Consider the following 13124-nt stretch of genomic DNA (forward strand, 5'->3'; position numbering starts at 1 on the left):
AAAAACAAGATTGTTTTTCCCAGTAAGTAGGAATTAATTATGAGAATTAATGATAAATTTTGTATGGTTTTTCAGATGCTTGCCATCTTTTGGCGACCTAAGGAAGGAACAAGATGGTTTGTCCATTAAGTACGTAAAGATATGCCATCATCTTCTAGGCTACGCTCTAATTACTCTAATGGATTAAATATAAAATAATGCATGATGCAGTGGAAATAAAAAGAAACATGTACACTACTTCTCCTTGATCATTTTGAATATTTTCAATGAAATATTTATTTCACAAATTTAACAGTCAAATATAATTTTAAATATACAATCACCACATGATAGTCGTACAATAATTGTATTACGTACATATAAGTATTGTAGTCAAATTCTAATATTAGAGTTTGTTTATCTCAATCATACAATATCTCAAAACATTCGTCCAGAGAAATTAAACTTAAAATATCTTTTATTATTGAGAAAAGAAATCCAACAAATTAAATCTGGGCCATAAACTGCAGGCCTAAGCCTCAAATTCTAGCCCAGGGTCTACACACCTAGCCTGTGTACTTGGGCCGAACTCATGAAAACATGGGATGGTCCAAACTACCTACGGCGTCGTTTTCAATCCGCACCTTCTGGCGCTCCAGGCAGCAATGGCAACCGCGAGTCTTTAAGCTCCACGCCACCAGAGGCAATGCCCGTGTAATAGCAATTCGCAACCCAGCAATCTGGAGAAGACGGAGAGAGAAAACGAAACCAGAGGAGGGGAGCAACCAGCCATGGCTAGCTCTGCCGCAGTGGACGGTGTCGCAGCGACGGCGCTCCGCTCGGTGCTGCAGCGCGTCCAGCTGGCAGCCGAAAAATCAGCGCGTAAATCCCAGGAGATCCGAGTGGTGGCGGTGAGCAAGACGAAGCCAGTCTCCGCGCTCCGCCAAGTGTACGACGCCGGCCATCGCTGTTTCGGCGAAAACTACGTCCAAGAAATCGTCGAGAAAGCTCCTCAGGTACACCATACAGGCGTACACTCCTGCCTCTCTCTCTCCCTCTCTCTCTGTAATGAAAGATATTGAATATTTAGTGATTGTTACAGCTTCCGGAGGACATTGAGTGGCATTTCATTGGAAATTTGCAGAGCAACAAAGTAAAACCCCTTCTAAGTATGACTATTTTCTCTCTCAAATTGTACTTTAAGACTTTGCTAAGTAATCCATTTGGTCTCCAAAAGCAGTAAGCATTTCTGGGCCTTTTTTTTTTTTTTTTTTTTTTTTGGAAATTGTGCAGGTGGTGTACCAAACCTTTCAATGGTGGAGAGTGTGGATGATGAGAAGGTAGACACTTTTTCTAGTAACACCATTTTCTGTACATTGTATGCAGAGTTACTCTTATGTTTCGGGTGATGGGTCTCGAAAAATTAATGGGATTTGGTATTAGTTTTGTAATTCTAGTAAAGATTGTACCTTTTGTGTTGTTGTTCTTTGTAAAAATATGTCAAGCTTGCTTAAATCCTTGGTGTCCCATTTGGATTCCCAATGGAAATTGAATTTACAGCCTTACGGGTTCTGCGCTGTATGTTATATTGCTCTAGTGTTAATGATTGGGGCAGTTCAAGAGCAGCAGCAGCCATTGTTAATTATCTGTAATTGGGGAAGCTCGTGTTTTCTTATGGATAATTCTGTTTAGCTGTTCCGAAGCTGCTTCGTTGGTTTTTAGTTAACTTCAGCTCGTATGTTTTGCAGATTGCAAATCGTCTTAATCACGTGGTTGGTAGCATTGGGAGAAAGCCTTTGAAGGTGTTGCTCCAAGTGAATACGAGCGGAGAAGAATGTAAGTTCCTAAATATGAGCCTCCTTTTTCATAAATACTGCAGGAAATGCATGCTCGAGGATAGTTTATGCTTGCATTGTTATCCGTTGTCAAGAATCCATGGCTTTCTGTATTTTAGTCAATTTGTTGTTTTTCTTTGTAGTTTTGACATAACATCTGATCTCTGTATAATACAATGGTAGCAAAATCTGGCGTTGAGCCCTCTGGATGTGTGGAGCTTGCAAAGCATGTAACTTCGGGTTGTCCAAACCTTGAGTTTTGTGGTCTAATGACAATTGGGATGCTTGATTATACTTCTACACCGGAAAACTTTAAGGTGATGCTCCAACGCACTACATGTAAATCTTTCTCCAAAGTTTCAGTTTCTCGGGTTTATTGGCAATTCTCAAAGCAAACTGTCATTTGGGACAAAAAAGGGTTAGCAGTGACCATTGAATAAGTTTCTTTTGTTGTCAGACGTTGGCAAACTGCAGAACTGAGGTTTGCAAGGAACTTGATATACCAGAGGAGCAATGTGAGCTTTCAATGGGCATGTCTTCAGATTTTGAGCTAGCTGTAAGGACTAATCTTAAGTTATCCTAGCATGTTTTCACCACTCACCAGTGAAGTTTCTTCACTAATGGAAAAACTTGGTTTTGCAGATCGAAATGGGCAGTACAAACGTGAGAATTGGATCTACAATATTCGGGGCGAGAGAATATCCAAAGAAACAATCAAATTAGCTGGGAATACTTGATTTATGTTCTTGTATTTCTGTGCCATGATTTTGGCAGATTGTAGTAAGAGTTCTATGCCATTTGAAGGCTGGATATACAAATCAAACCGTATCATGTAACTTGAACAGATGAAATCGAATGAATAAATCCTATTTAGTACCGACTAGTGACTACTCTAGTAGTGTCATTATATTTTTTTATTTTTACAAGACGCGATGTACTGTAAACTACTCTAATCTACGAAAGGGGAGATTGGAACTTTGAGCGCAAGAAGGTGTGCGCATTTTAACCAAAGCGGCAAGCAAACTGCATCCTCATTTCCTGCAGATCAAATTCCTTTCGGGATTTGGTGGAAAATGGCAATGGATCTGTTCGCGTTGATCTATTTATAATTGTGTCGTGTTTGTTTGTACTAATACACAGTTACATTACGTATTATGTAATCTTCTTGTTGCCTACCCACCCTCTTTTAACTCCTCAGTAATCACTAGCATGAGTTATGAACAAGCTGAACAGCTCTTTCTTAAACCCCCTAATACCACCACCGCAAGCCACCGCGACTGCCACCACCAAAACTTTCAACGCCGTCATCAACCGCCTCTCGTCCCAAGGCTCTCACCACGAAGTCCTTGCCACGTACTCCTCCATGCTCAAAACCAGCACACCTCCAGACTCCTACACCTTCCCTAATCTTCTCAAAGCTTGCACCTCCTTAAACCTGTTTCTGTGTGGCCTCTCGCTCCACCAATGCATCGTCGTTAATGGGTTCTCTTTGGATGCCTACATTGCTTCTTCTCTGGTCAACTTTTACGCCAAATTTGGACACGCCCAAAATGCCCGCAAGGTTTTCGACGTAATGCCCCAGAGAAATGTTGTTCCTTGGACTTCCATTATTGGATGTTATTCGCGTGCCGGAAATGTTGGAGTTGCGTTTGAGATGTTTAGGGAGATGCGGCGCGAAGGAGTTCAGCCCAGTTCGGTTACTCTGTTAAGCTTGACCTCCGGAGTTTCGGAGCTGCCTTATTTGCAGTGTTTGCATGGTTGTGCAGTATTATATGGTTTTGAGTCTGACATTACTTTGGTGAATTCAATGTTGAATGTGTATGGTAAATGTGGAAGAGTTGAAGATGCTCGAAACTTGTTTGAGTGTATGAATGCAAGAGACATAGTTTCATGGAATTCCTTGATTTCAAGCTATTCCCAGGCTGGAAATATCAGAGAAGTATTCCGGCTTTTGTATACGATGAGGGTTGAAGGAATGGAGCCTGATAAACAGACGTATGCATCTGCTGTGTCCGTGGCTGCCATGCAGAGTAGTTTGAAATTGGGAAAGTCAGTGCACGGACAGATTTTAAGAACTGGATATGAATTGGATTCCCATGTCGAAACAGCGCTCATAGTTATGTACTTGAAATGCAGGAACATTGACACTGCATTTCATATCTTCGAAGGGACGAGGAATAAGGATGTGGTTCTGTGGACGGCCATGATGTCAGGGCTTGTGCAAAATGATTCTGCGGACAGCGCACTAATTGTTTTCTCTCAAATGTTAGAATCAAGAACAGTGCCATCTAGTGCGACCGTAGCTAGTGCTCTTGCAGCTTGTGCGCAACTGGGTTCTTTTGATATGGGAACCTCGGTTCATGGTTATGTGCTGAGGCAAGGAATGAGGCTAGATATCCCTGCCCAGAACTCCCTTGTAACAATGTATGCAAAGTGTGCGCGTTTGGAGCAGAGTCGTGCTGTTTTCGAAAGAATGGGCAAAAGAGATTTGGTTTCTTGGAATGCCATGATTGCTGGATATGCTCAAAACGGCCATTTACGCGAGGCTCTGCTTCTCTTCTCCGAGATGAGGGCAACCCTTCAGAAGCCCGATTCTTTAACTGTGGTCTCCCTTCTCCAAGCTTGTGCTTCCATTGGGGCACTCCATCAAGGAAAGTGGATCCACAACTTTACCATTAGAAGTTGCCTTAGACCATGCATTTTGATAGACACAGCTCTGGTTGACATGTACTCAAAATGCGGTGACTTAGATAGAGCTCACAGGTGCTTCGTTGAGATGTCTGACCCGGATTTGATCTCATGGAGCACAATTATTTCCGGTTATGGTTGCCATGGAAAAGCAAAGACCGCGTTGAGGATGTATTCAGAGTTTCTGCTCACTGGAATTAAACCAAACCATGTCGTCTTCCTGTCAATTCTTTCTGCTTGTAGTCACAATGGGCTTGTTGACACAGGCTTAAGCATATACCAGTCAATGATTGCAGACTTTGGCATTGCCCCGAGCCTTGAACACCGCGCTTGCATTGTTGATCTTCTCAGTCGAGCGGGACGGGTAGAAGAGGCATATGACTTCTACAAGAGGGTCTTTCAAGAACCGGCAGTCGATGTCTTGGGCATAATTCTTGACGCTTGTCGAACGAAGGGTAATGAGGAACTGGGGAACATTATTGCCGGAGAAATTCTGATGATGCGACCTGGGGATGCTGGAAACTACGTGCAATTGGCACATAGCTACGCTTCCATGAACAGATGGGATGGCGTTGGCGAGGCATGGAGCCAAATGAGGTATCTTGGCTTGAAGAAACTCCCAGGCTGGAGTTGTATTGAGTTGCACGGGACGATCACTACATTCTACACAGATCACAACACAAATCCTCAGTTTGATGATATCGCGTCGATGTTGAAAATGTTAAGCGAGGGAATGAAGAAACCGAGCACTAACAACGAGAGTTGAATGATAAATTTCTGAACTTGTTAACTACATTCTTTGCGGATCACCAATATAAATGCATGACATTCAACTCCGCTGGAGCTTACAAAGCGAAAATTTAACCCGATACACTCGGAGATATCCACTTCCTATTTCAAGTCGGACTGCATTCACCAAGTAATGTGTCACCCCATAGGAATAAGCACGTTTATCAATGTTTAAGTAATAATTCAATCATCAACTTTCATGTCTATCATTTAGTTACAAAATTTAGTCTACAAATTTAGTCTCCCAGCATTACACACTAGACTCTGTTTGTGCGTCTGAATTTTGGAGTTATCTAGCGGAGTTTCGAAGAGAGAGAGTGGAAAAATGGAAGAGGAGGTTTTCATAGTGTATGTCAAAAGAGAAAAGCGAAGAGCGGAAAAGAGGAAGAAAATCTTAATTCTTTTATGAATTGTTATTCTTTTTTATTATTTATATAAATAGAGAAAAATTAATGACTCCACCTATTTACATAAATTTCGTTTATTTTAGGGCCCCTCGAATGTGGGGTCCTATCCTGTGCGGACAAGCCAGGGTCCGCACTGCAAATAGAATACATTATGGATTGTGCAAGATTAGCTGTGCTTTCCTTCTTCCCAAAAGTCCTAGACCGAATCCTAGATTTAAAGGCCTCCGAAACGGGGAGGTACATGCAATCAATTGCAAAGCAGATAACTTGGGAGCTGTTTCTTCATGCAGTTGTCTGACTCAATCACCAATGCCGGCATGGGACTGAAGGGATTATCGGGCAGCTGCCTTGACGTTTTCACGGTCCAGGATGACATTCAGAATCTTGCCAGGGACAAAAATTCTCTTTTTAATCGACTTTCCATCCAGATATTTGGAGAGTTTTTCATCTTGTGTTGCTAGTTGGAAAGCATCCTCCTCCGAACAGGTCTCTTCAACCTGGATCGTACCCCTGGTCTTGCCATTGATCTGAACTGGGAGGACAATAGTAGATTCCTTCAAGTAAGCAGGATCCGCCTGCATTTATTAGAACATAGGAAGAAATCAACAAGTGATCTGCATATCTCATTCGACATTCTCTGCATGGTTTTACATCCTACATGATATTGTAATCTCACCTTCGGAAAAGGCTCATATGCCAGAGATTTGGAGTGTCCCAAGCGAAACCAAAGCTCCTCGGCCATATGAGGTGCATACGGTGAGAGCAACAAAACAAATGCTTCAATAACCAATCTTGGATGGTTTTGCCACTGAAAAGGGATATGAAACAGTTAAAGTCAGTAATCTGTCATGTTTAACCATCGCAAAAAGATGGTACATGTATGTTTTAAATGGATTCAAGGACCTTATAAGCCGCATTAAGGAATTCCATCATCGCAGATATTCCAGTGTTGAACCTTGTTGCTTCTATTTCTTCGGTTACCTGCAATTCGGAAAATTTATTGGTTAAAAGGTGCATACTTCTGATTTTTTGACATGCCATTCTATCGTAATTTTCATGATTTACCTTCTAAGAGAACAACTCATAGTAAATGACCAAGGAGAAATTTGAATATGATATAAAAAGAAATAGAAGATCGAGTCCAGAAATTAAGATCAGACCTTTGCAATGCATTTATGGAGAGAACGAAGTTGCTCCAACGTAGCTTCCCCATCAGTCACTACTGTCCCATCCTTGATAGTACCATCAGACAATGGTGAACCAACGACTAGCCTCCATGTTCTTCCCAAAAATCGATGGACACCTTCAATTCCACTCGTATTCCAGGTCTTTGAATCTCTAGAAGCAAGATTCAGTGACAAGAAAGATTAATCAAGAGCAAAGTTTATCTTTGTCGATATTATCTTGTACTTGAGATAGGCATAGACATTCGTAATTTCCTAGGCACATAAGCGAAAACATAGGCCAAACCAAGTACCTAATAAGATAAAAATTCAATGAAAAGAAAATTACCTAAGTGGCCCCATGAACATTTCATATAAGCGAAGTGAATCCGCCCCGTACTCAGAGACAACATCATCGGGATTGACTACATTTCCCCTGCTTTTACTCATTTTATGAGAGCGTGCAATCAGACAAATGTCAGGATTGTCTTTCAGTACAAAAGAATCCCCCGATTTCATGACCTACAGAAGTAAAAATATTGTCAGAGATAATAAAATGAGAGAGGAATATGAAATGCCAAACAAATGGTTCTACTCTTCCCTTGGGACCTTTCAAAACAGACAGTGCACAGGATCAAACTATACTGAGGCATCCAAGAAGAGTACCTTTTCTTCTGGTATTATTTCTTGCTGATGTTCCACTGCTGTCCCAGAGTCGGCAGAGATAAAATTCCCATCAGAGTCCTTGTAAGCGATATATTGAACCTGCAAAGCAAAGCATTAGAAAAATGTATTGGAAAAAAAAAATTACTTTTCCAATTACTTCAAAGAGCAAAAACAACTGTACTTCGCCAAGAATAATGCCCTGGTTTATGACACACTTGAAAGGTTCTTTGGTGGATACAGCGCCAATGTCATAGAGAACCTGAAATAATATTATGCGGCATTAACAATTCATACGACATATGACACAAGACTTGAACACAACAGTATCAAGGATTAATGACCACAACAGCTGTAATTATAGATACAACTATTGTACAAAGTCATGCAATTTCATATTGGTCAATCTTATGCACATGTATGTTCCAAAATGAAGAACAAGACAGATTTAAGTTACACACCTTGTGCCAGAACCTTGAATAAAGTAAATGAAGAACAGCATGTTCTGCACCCCCAACATACACATCAACTTGGTTCCAGTACCTGCAGATCAAGAGGATATTAAAAAAGACAAAAAGAAAAAGGAGGAATTCACATAAATTTAATCATTACCTTTTTCAATTTTTATTTGAAAAGAAAGTAGAATTTTATATGAAGAATTCCCAGAGAAATATTTCACTTACCTTTCTTTCCTCTTTTCCACCAATTCTTCTGAATTTTTTGGGTCCATAAATCTCAAATAGTACCTGGACACGGTAAAAAAAAAAATATAACATCTCAAAACCTAAAATGAATTTCAACATTTCATATTTGCATTAACTAACACAATTCAACTATTGAAGTTAATTAGCTTACCAGCAAGAACCAGCCCATTGAGGCATCGTGCTTGTCTCTCGTCTAGCTGGTTTTCCAGATAAAGGGTCCTTAGTTTTAACCTGAAAAGTTACAAAGTATACATATATAAGTATAGATGGCAGCAAAATCATCTGGAACACTGGCAAGAAAATGTTTTGCATTTCACCAAAGACTATCAAAACTACAAATCTTGAACCGCATGAACACATCCATAAACAGACTAAACAGTAGCAAGACATAGACAGAAGAAAAGAGGGAAACTGTACCCAAGAAACTGCTTTTGATAGTGGTGGTTCTCCTGTCCCAGTGGGAGAAAAATCATCCAGTTCTGGTAGGGTAAGGGGCAGTTCAGTTTCAAGTATGGGAACAGTCTCACCAGTATCATCCAAAAAAACTACTGGAATAGGTTCACCCCAATAACGTTGCCGAGCAAAAAGCCAATCCCTTAACTTAAAGTTCACCTGAAGAAAGACAAGTTTGAGCAAAAAGAACAAATCATATATCATATGCATAGAGCAAGTAGGCATACTCCAAATGTCTAATTACATAAGCTTCCATGCTCTGAAAACTCACCTTTTTCTTCCCATGTGCAGTTTTCTCAGCCCAGTCAATGACTTTGGAAGCAGCTTCTTTGCTAGATAAGTCATTAATGTCCAGCCCCAGTGTTGAATTTGAAGAATTTATAACAGTACCTTCACCTGAATAGGCCTTTTTGGAACCACTGATATTTTTATCATCCGGCATCACAACCCAACGAATTGGGATGTCAAATTTTGATGCAAACTCAAAATCACGAGTGTCATGTGCAGGAACAGCCATAATTGCCCCTGTTCCATAACTGCAAAGTAACAAAGTCCCGTGTAAAAGTTATACAGCAAATTGATGAAACATATTTGCATGAGGAGAAACAATCAACAGATAAAATTCCCCTTTTACACACCATACAAAGGTAGCTGTCAAAACGTCAGTAAGATTGCTACTTTCTAATGGGAAGAACAGTTGTAATGAATGAAGGAAATGAGCATAAAGCCAAACAAACCTCCCCAAGACATAGTCCGCAACCCATATAGGAACAGCTTCCCCATTAACAGGATTTTTAGCATAGCAACCACTGAAGACCCCGGTTTTCTCCTTCTGAAGCTCAGTCCTCTCAAGGTCACTCTTTCTTGAGGCAAGATCTATGTACTCCTCCACCTGTGCTCAATATTGTTGGCCCTCTAATTACCCATCATAAGAAACCTTTGAGAAAACTGGGCAAGAAACAATTGAACGTACAGTTTCTCTCTGAGCTGTTGATACTAACGTTGACAACAAGGGATGCTCGGGTGCCACGACTAAATAGCTGGAGCCAAAAACACAAATATAGATTTAGGGACACTATGTAAAATGCTTTCTGTACAAGTGCCTCAAATGTAAAACTTTTATCAAGATAGGAATTTGGTGTATGATTATTATTACGTTGCTCCAAATATGGTGTCAGGCCTGGTAGTATAGATTGTAATCTTTGTGTCTCTTTCCTGTCCATCACTGCTAAGAATAGGAAATTCCATCTCAGCACCTTCTGACCTCCCTATCCAGTTTCTTTGCATTTCTTTTATGCTTTCAGGCCAGTCAAGGTCATCTAAATCGTCTAGAAGACGATCAGCATATGCAGTGATCTTGAGCATCCATTGCTTCATTGGCTGCTCGGTAATAAACAATGACACTGTAAAATTATAGAACCATCCGGAACTTGGAATTAAGCCAATAAGTTTATTATCTTAGATGGTTTGAAAAATGAAAATGCATCCAACCAGTATATACCTTTCTTATAACTGGATGACCCCCACGCTCACTCAAACCATCTATCACCTCTTCATTTGCCAAGACAGTACCGAGAGCAGGGCACCAATTGACTGGCACTTCAGCCTGAATGTAACAAAGTAGAGATTATCAGATCTGTGTAATGGTGTAATGGTGAAAACGTTAGAAATTATCTACAGCCAATATCTCATTTATACCTGATACGCCAATCCTCGCTGTAATAGCTGAAGAAAGATCCATTGGGTCCATCTATAATATTCTGGTTCTGTTGTAGAAATTTCACGATCCCAGTCATATGAGAATCCTAACGATTTAAGCTGCAAGCAAATACAAAATGTCAATACATAGGGAACAAATAATGCAATCCACCAAACCAAGAGCTCAACAATCTATTATCAAACGTGGGTAGCGGGTTTCACTTTTAACGCAAACCTACCATCCCTAACATTGGCAAACATTTATAGGTCCCAAAACACCCCTTCAATCATCAACTAAATACTAAATAATAACTTGACTTACTGGCCTATGAGCCATTAGATTGAAGTAACAAATTCATTTTCAAATTTAACTTCTAAAGGACCTTGACTGTCATTCCCAAAACAGGTATACAGTATTCTGTAGTTGATCTCAAGTCATAGTTTGCCAAGTTTCTTCATTTACTGACTTGTTACACATCCAGCAATTAAAAAAAATATTACATGACCTGGGAGCGAAAGCGATCAATGTTCTTCAAGGTTGTGGTCTTCGGGTGGGTTCCTGTCTGTCAGACACATACAACGCAACCAAATTAATAACTAATCCTTCAAACCCGCCGCAATATTCAAATAGTTACAAGCCATACAAAAGCACTGAAAAGCGAACCTCTATTGCATATTGCTCCGCTGGCAATCCAAATGCATCCCATCCCATTGGGTGTAACACATTGTAACCCTGCATGCGTTTGAGCCTAGCAAGAATGTCCGTGGCAGTATATCCAAGTGGATGGCCAACATGTAACCCAGCTCCGCTGCAATAAACCATCCAAATGAGCATACCAGTTTTAGATTTTAGTTAACATAAACCGAACAACCTAAAAATTTTACAGTTATAAAAAATTATCCAATCCTACATACAGGAAAAAGCATATTAATCCAAACTTCCAAATTACTGCAATTTCCAGAAGGCATATGAATTCTGAAAGTTTAAGTTTTTCATTAACCCAATTGCTCAAACAATCACTTTTTAACTGCAAAAATTTAAACTTTCATGAATCAAACAGCACAAAATCATGTTACTAAAATTGGGTCTTCATATTTTCTACATTCACAATCACTCGCAATTGAAATTTAAAAATAAATACATAACAAAAAAGAACAGATTTTTATGAAAGTTAGAGAGACCTGGGATACGGGAACATGTCAAGAACATAGTATTTGGGCTTGGAGGTATCAATTTCATCGGGGGTTCGAAACGTCCGATTTTCCTCCCAATAACACTGCCATTTGAGCTCGATTTCGTGGAAAGGGTAGGGCCTCTTCACCACGGCTTGCTGCTTCGGCTTCTGCTCCGCCGTACCATTCGATTCCTCGGCCACCGAGCTTCTGATTAGGCCGCTAGTTCTACCGAAAACGCCGCTTTTGGAGCTGTTATTGTACAACTTCAGAGAAAAGTTGCTTTTTTTGAATTTCTTGAATTGGGTGAGTGATTGCGAAGAAAACGGAATCGAGCCGAAGCATAAGGGGGGCGACGGAGGAGGTCGGGGTTGGAGATGGAGTAGTGCGTGAGGAGAAGAACTCATTTCGCATCGAGCTGAAGAAGAAGAAGAAGAGGAAGAAGAAGAATGAGAGTGGCTGAAAAGAGTGGATGAGATAACGTGCTGTGACTGCGAGACCGCTGTTTGGCGCTCGTTTTGGTTTGTTGGGTCTGGGGTTTTGGGCTTAAAGTTAGCCCAAGTTTGGGCCCATTTGGGTTTCTACGTGTGGCTCCCATCTATATTATGTTATCGTTCTAATAGAGATGACAGTTGCTTGCGTTGGCAGATCCTACCTATATTAAAAAGATAATACAAATGGTAATATAAATATGTGGTAAGTGTAACATTATTCTTAAAATCACTTGAGTTATTGAGTTTCTTGTGTTTACTAAAATATGAGAATTAATTCACTTTCTCTTACGTTTACTTACAACTATAGCATGCGAAAAGTGTAAGTTCTCTCCTAAAGTTCATATTCAAACATTTAAAGATTAGAAATCAGACTAACAAGGGGATTTAGTTGACGATCCTTTTCCCAACTTCGGTTCCTTTCTTTTCTTATTTTGTTAAGTAGCAATTCTCTTAGATGAGAGAAATTTTTCAGTATGCTGAGAACACGGTCAGGTACATCAAGTGTAATGATAAAATTTGTTGGAAACTTGAAGAAAAAAAAAATTCTAACTAATTGTATTATTACATTTAGTGTACTAGACCGTGTTTCGACACACTTAAAAATCGCTCATTCGATAGATGAGTGTGTGCCCCCTCCCCCAATTAAAGTTTCTTTTATTCTACAATCCCAATATACATGATTCTCATTTCTCCACAATCCCTTCACTCCAATATCCATGTTCCTCAAATTCTACTACTGACTCCTCAATCGCATTACCAGTGTTAAGAATCAGGTCGACGAATCCAACTGTCGCAATTGGATCTGTTTCTCGCCGGAGAAACAGTGATCGAGCACGAGCAGCTCAAACCCAAAAGGAGGCTCAAGTGAAATGAGCTCTTTCTTCTCAGATGGCTTCGAGAGTTTGAACTCGTTTTGCTGGAAAATGCATGCACACAGCAAGAACATATATATTCACTCCCTTGATTGAAATTACTAGCCAAACGGCTTACGTCGCAGACTTCGACAATCTTTAAATTAAGGCTCTTCTACTGAAATTACAAAATTATTACTTATTAGGAAATGTTTTTTTTTTTTTTT

At 40.1% G+C, this 13124-nt stretch overlaps 3 protein-coding genes across 3 annotated transcripts; 2 read left to right on the forward strand and 1 right to left on the reverse strand.

Annotated features, from left to right (window-relative positions):
- Positions 1-581: 581 nt before the first annotated feature.
- On the forward strand, positions 582-2690 carry LOC137727999 (uncharacterized). The gene is made up of 7 exons (XM_068466874.2): positions 582-995; positions 1082-1148; positions 1273-1319; positions 1728-1815; positions 1998-2131; positions 2272-2370; positions 2457-2690. Exons 1-7 carry the CDS (start codon positions 771-773, stop codon positions 2535-2537), a joined length of 741 nt encoding a protein of 246 aa, XP_068322975.2. The 5' UTR covers positions 582-770; the 3' UTR covers positions 2538-2690.
- Positions 2691-2717: 27 nt separating this feature from the next.
- On the forward strand, positions 2718-5361 carry LOC137728001 (pentatricopeptide repeat-containing protein At4g04370-like). The gene has a single exon (XM_068466877.2). The coding sequence runs from the start codon at positions 3031-3033 to the stop codon at positions 5266-5268; it is 2238 nt and encodes a 745-aa protein (XP_068322978.2). The 5' UTR covers positions 2718-3030; the 3' UTR covers positions 5269-5361.
- A 328-nt stretch (positions 5362-5689) lies between these two features.
- LOC137728000 (leucine--tRNA ligase, chloroplastic/mitochondrial) lies at positions 5690-12035 on the reverse strand. The gene is made up of 20 exons (XM_068466876.2): positions 11562-12035; positions 11044-11188; positions 10886-10942; positions 10380-10499; positions 10183-10287; positions 9838-10061; positions 9655-9721; positions 9419-9573; positions 8953-9217; positions 8646-8840; positions 8380-8459; positions 8208-8270; positions 7986-8067; positions 7709-7786; positions 7528-7626; positions 7211-7383; positions 6859-7036; positions 6602-6679; positions 6375-6506; positions 5690-6273 (listed from the first exon to the last, which is right to left on the reverse strand). Exons 1-20 carry the CDS (start codon positions 11957-11959, stop codon positions 6031-6033), a joined length of 2937 nt encoding a protein of 978 aa, XP_068322977.2. The 5' UTR covers positions 11960-12035; the 3' UTR covers positions 5690-6030.
- Between the last annotated feature and the right edge of the window lie 1089 nt (positions 12036-13124).

This window comes from Pyrus communis, chromosome 10 (assembly GCF_041283825.1).
Source record: "Pyrus communis isolate YQ-2024b chromosome 10, ASM4128382v1, whole genome shotgun sequence".
NCBI classification, from domain to species: Eukaryota; Viridiplantae; Streptophyta; class Magnoliopsida; order Rosales; family Rosaceae; genus Pyrus; species Pyrus communis.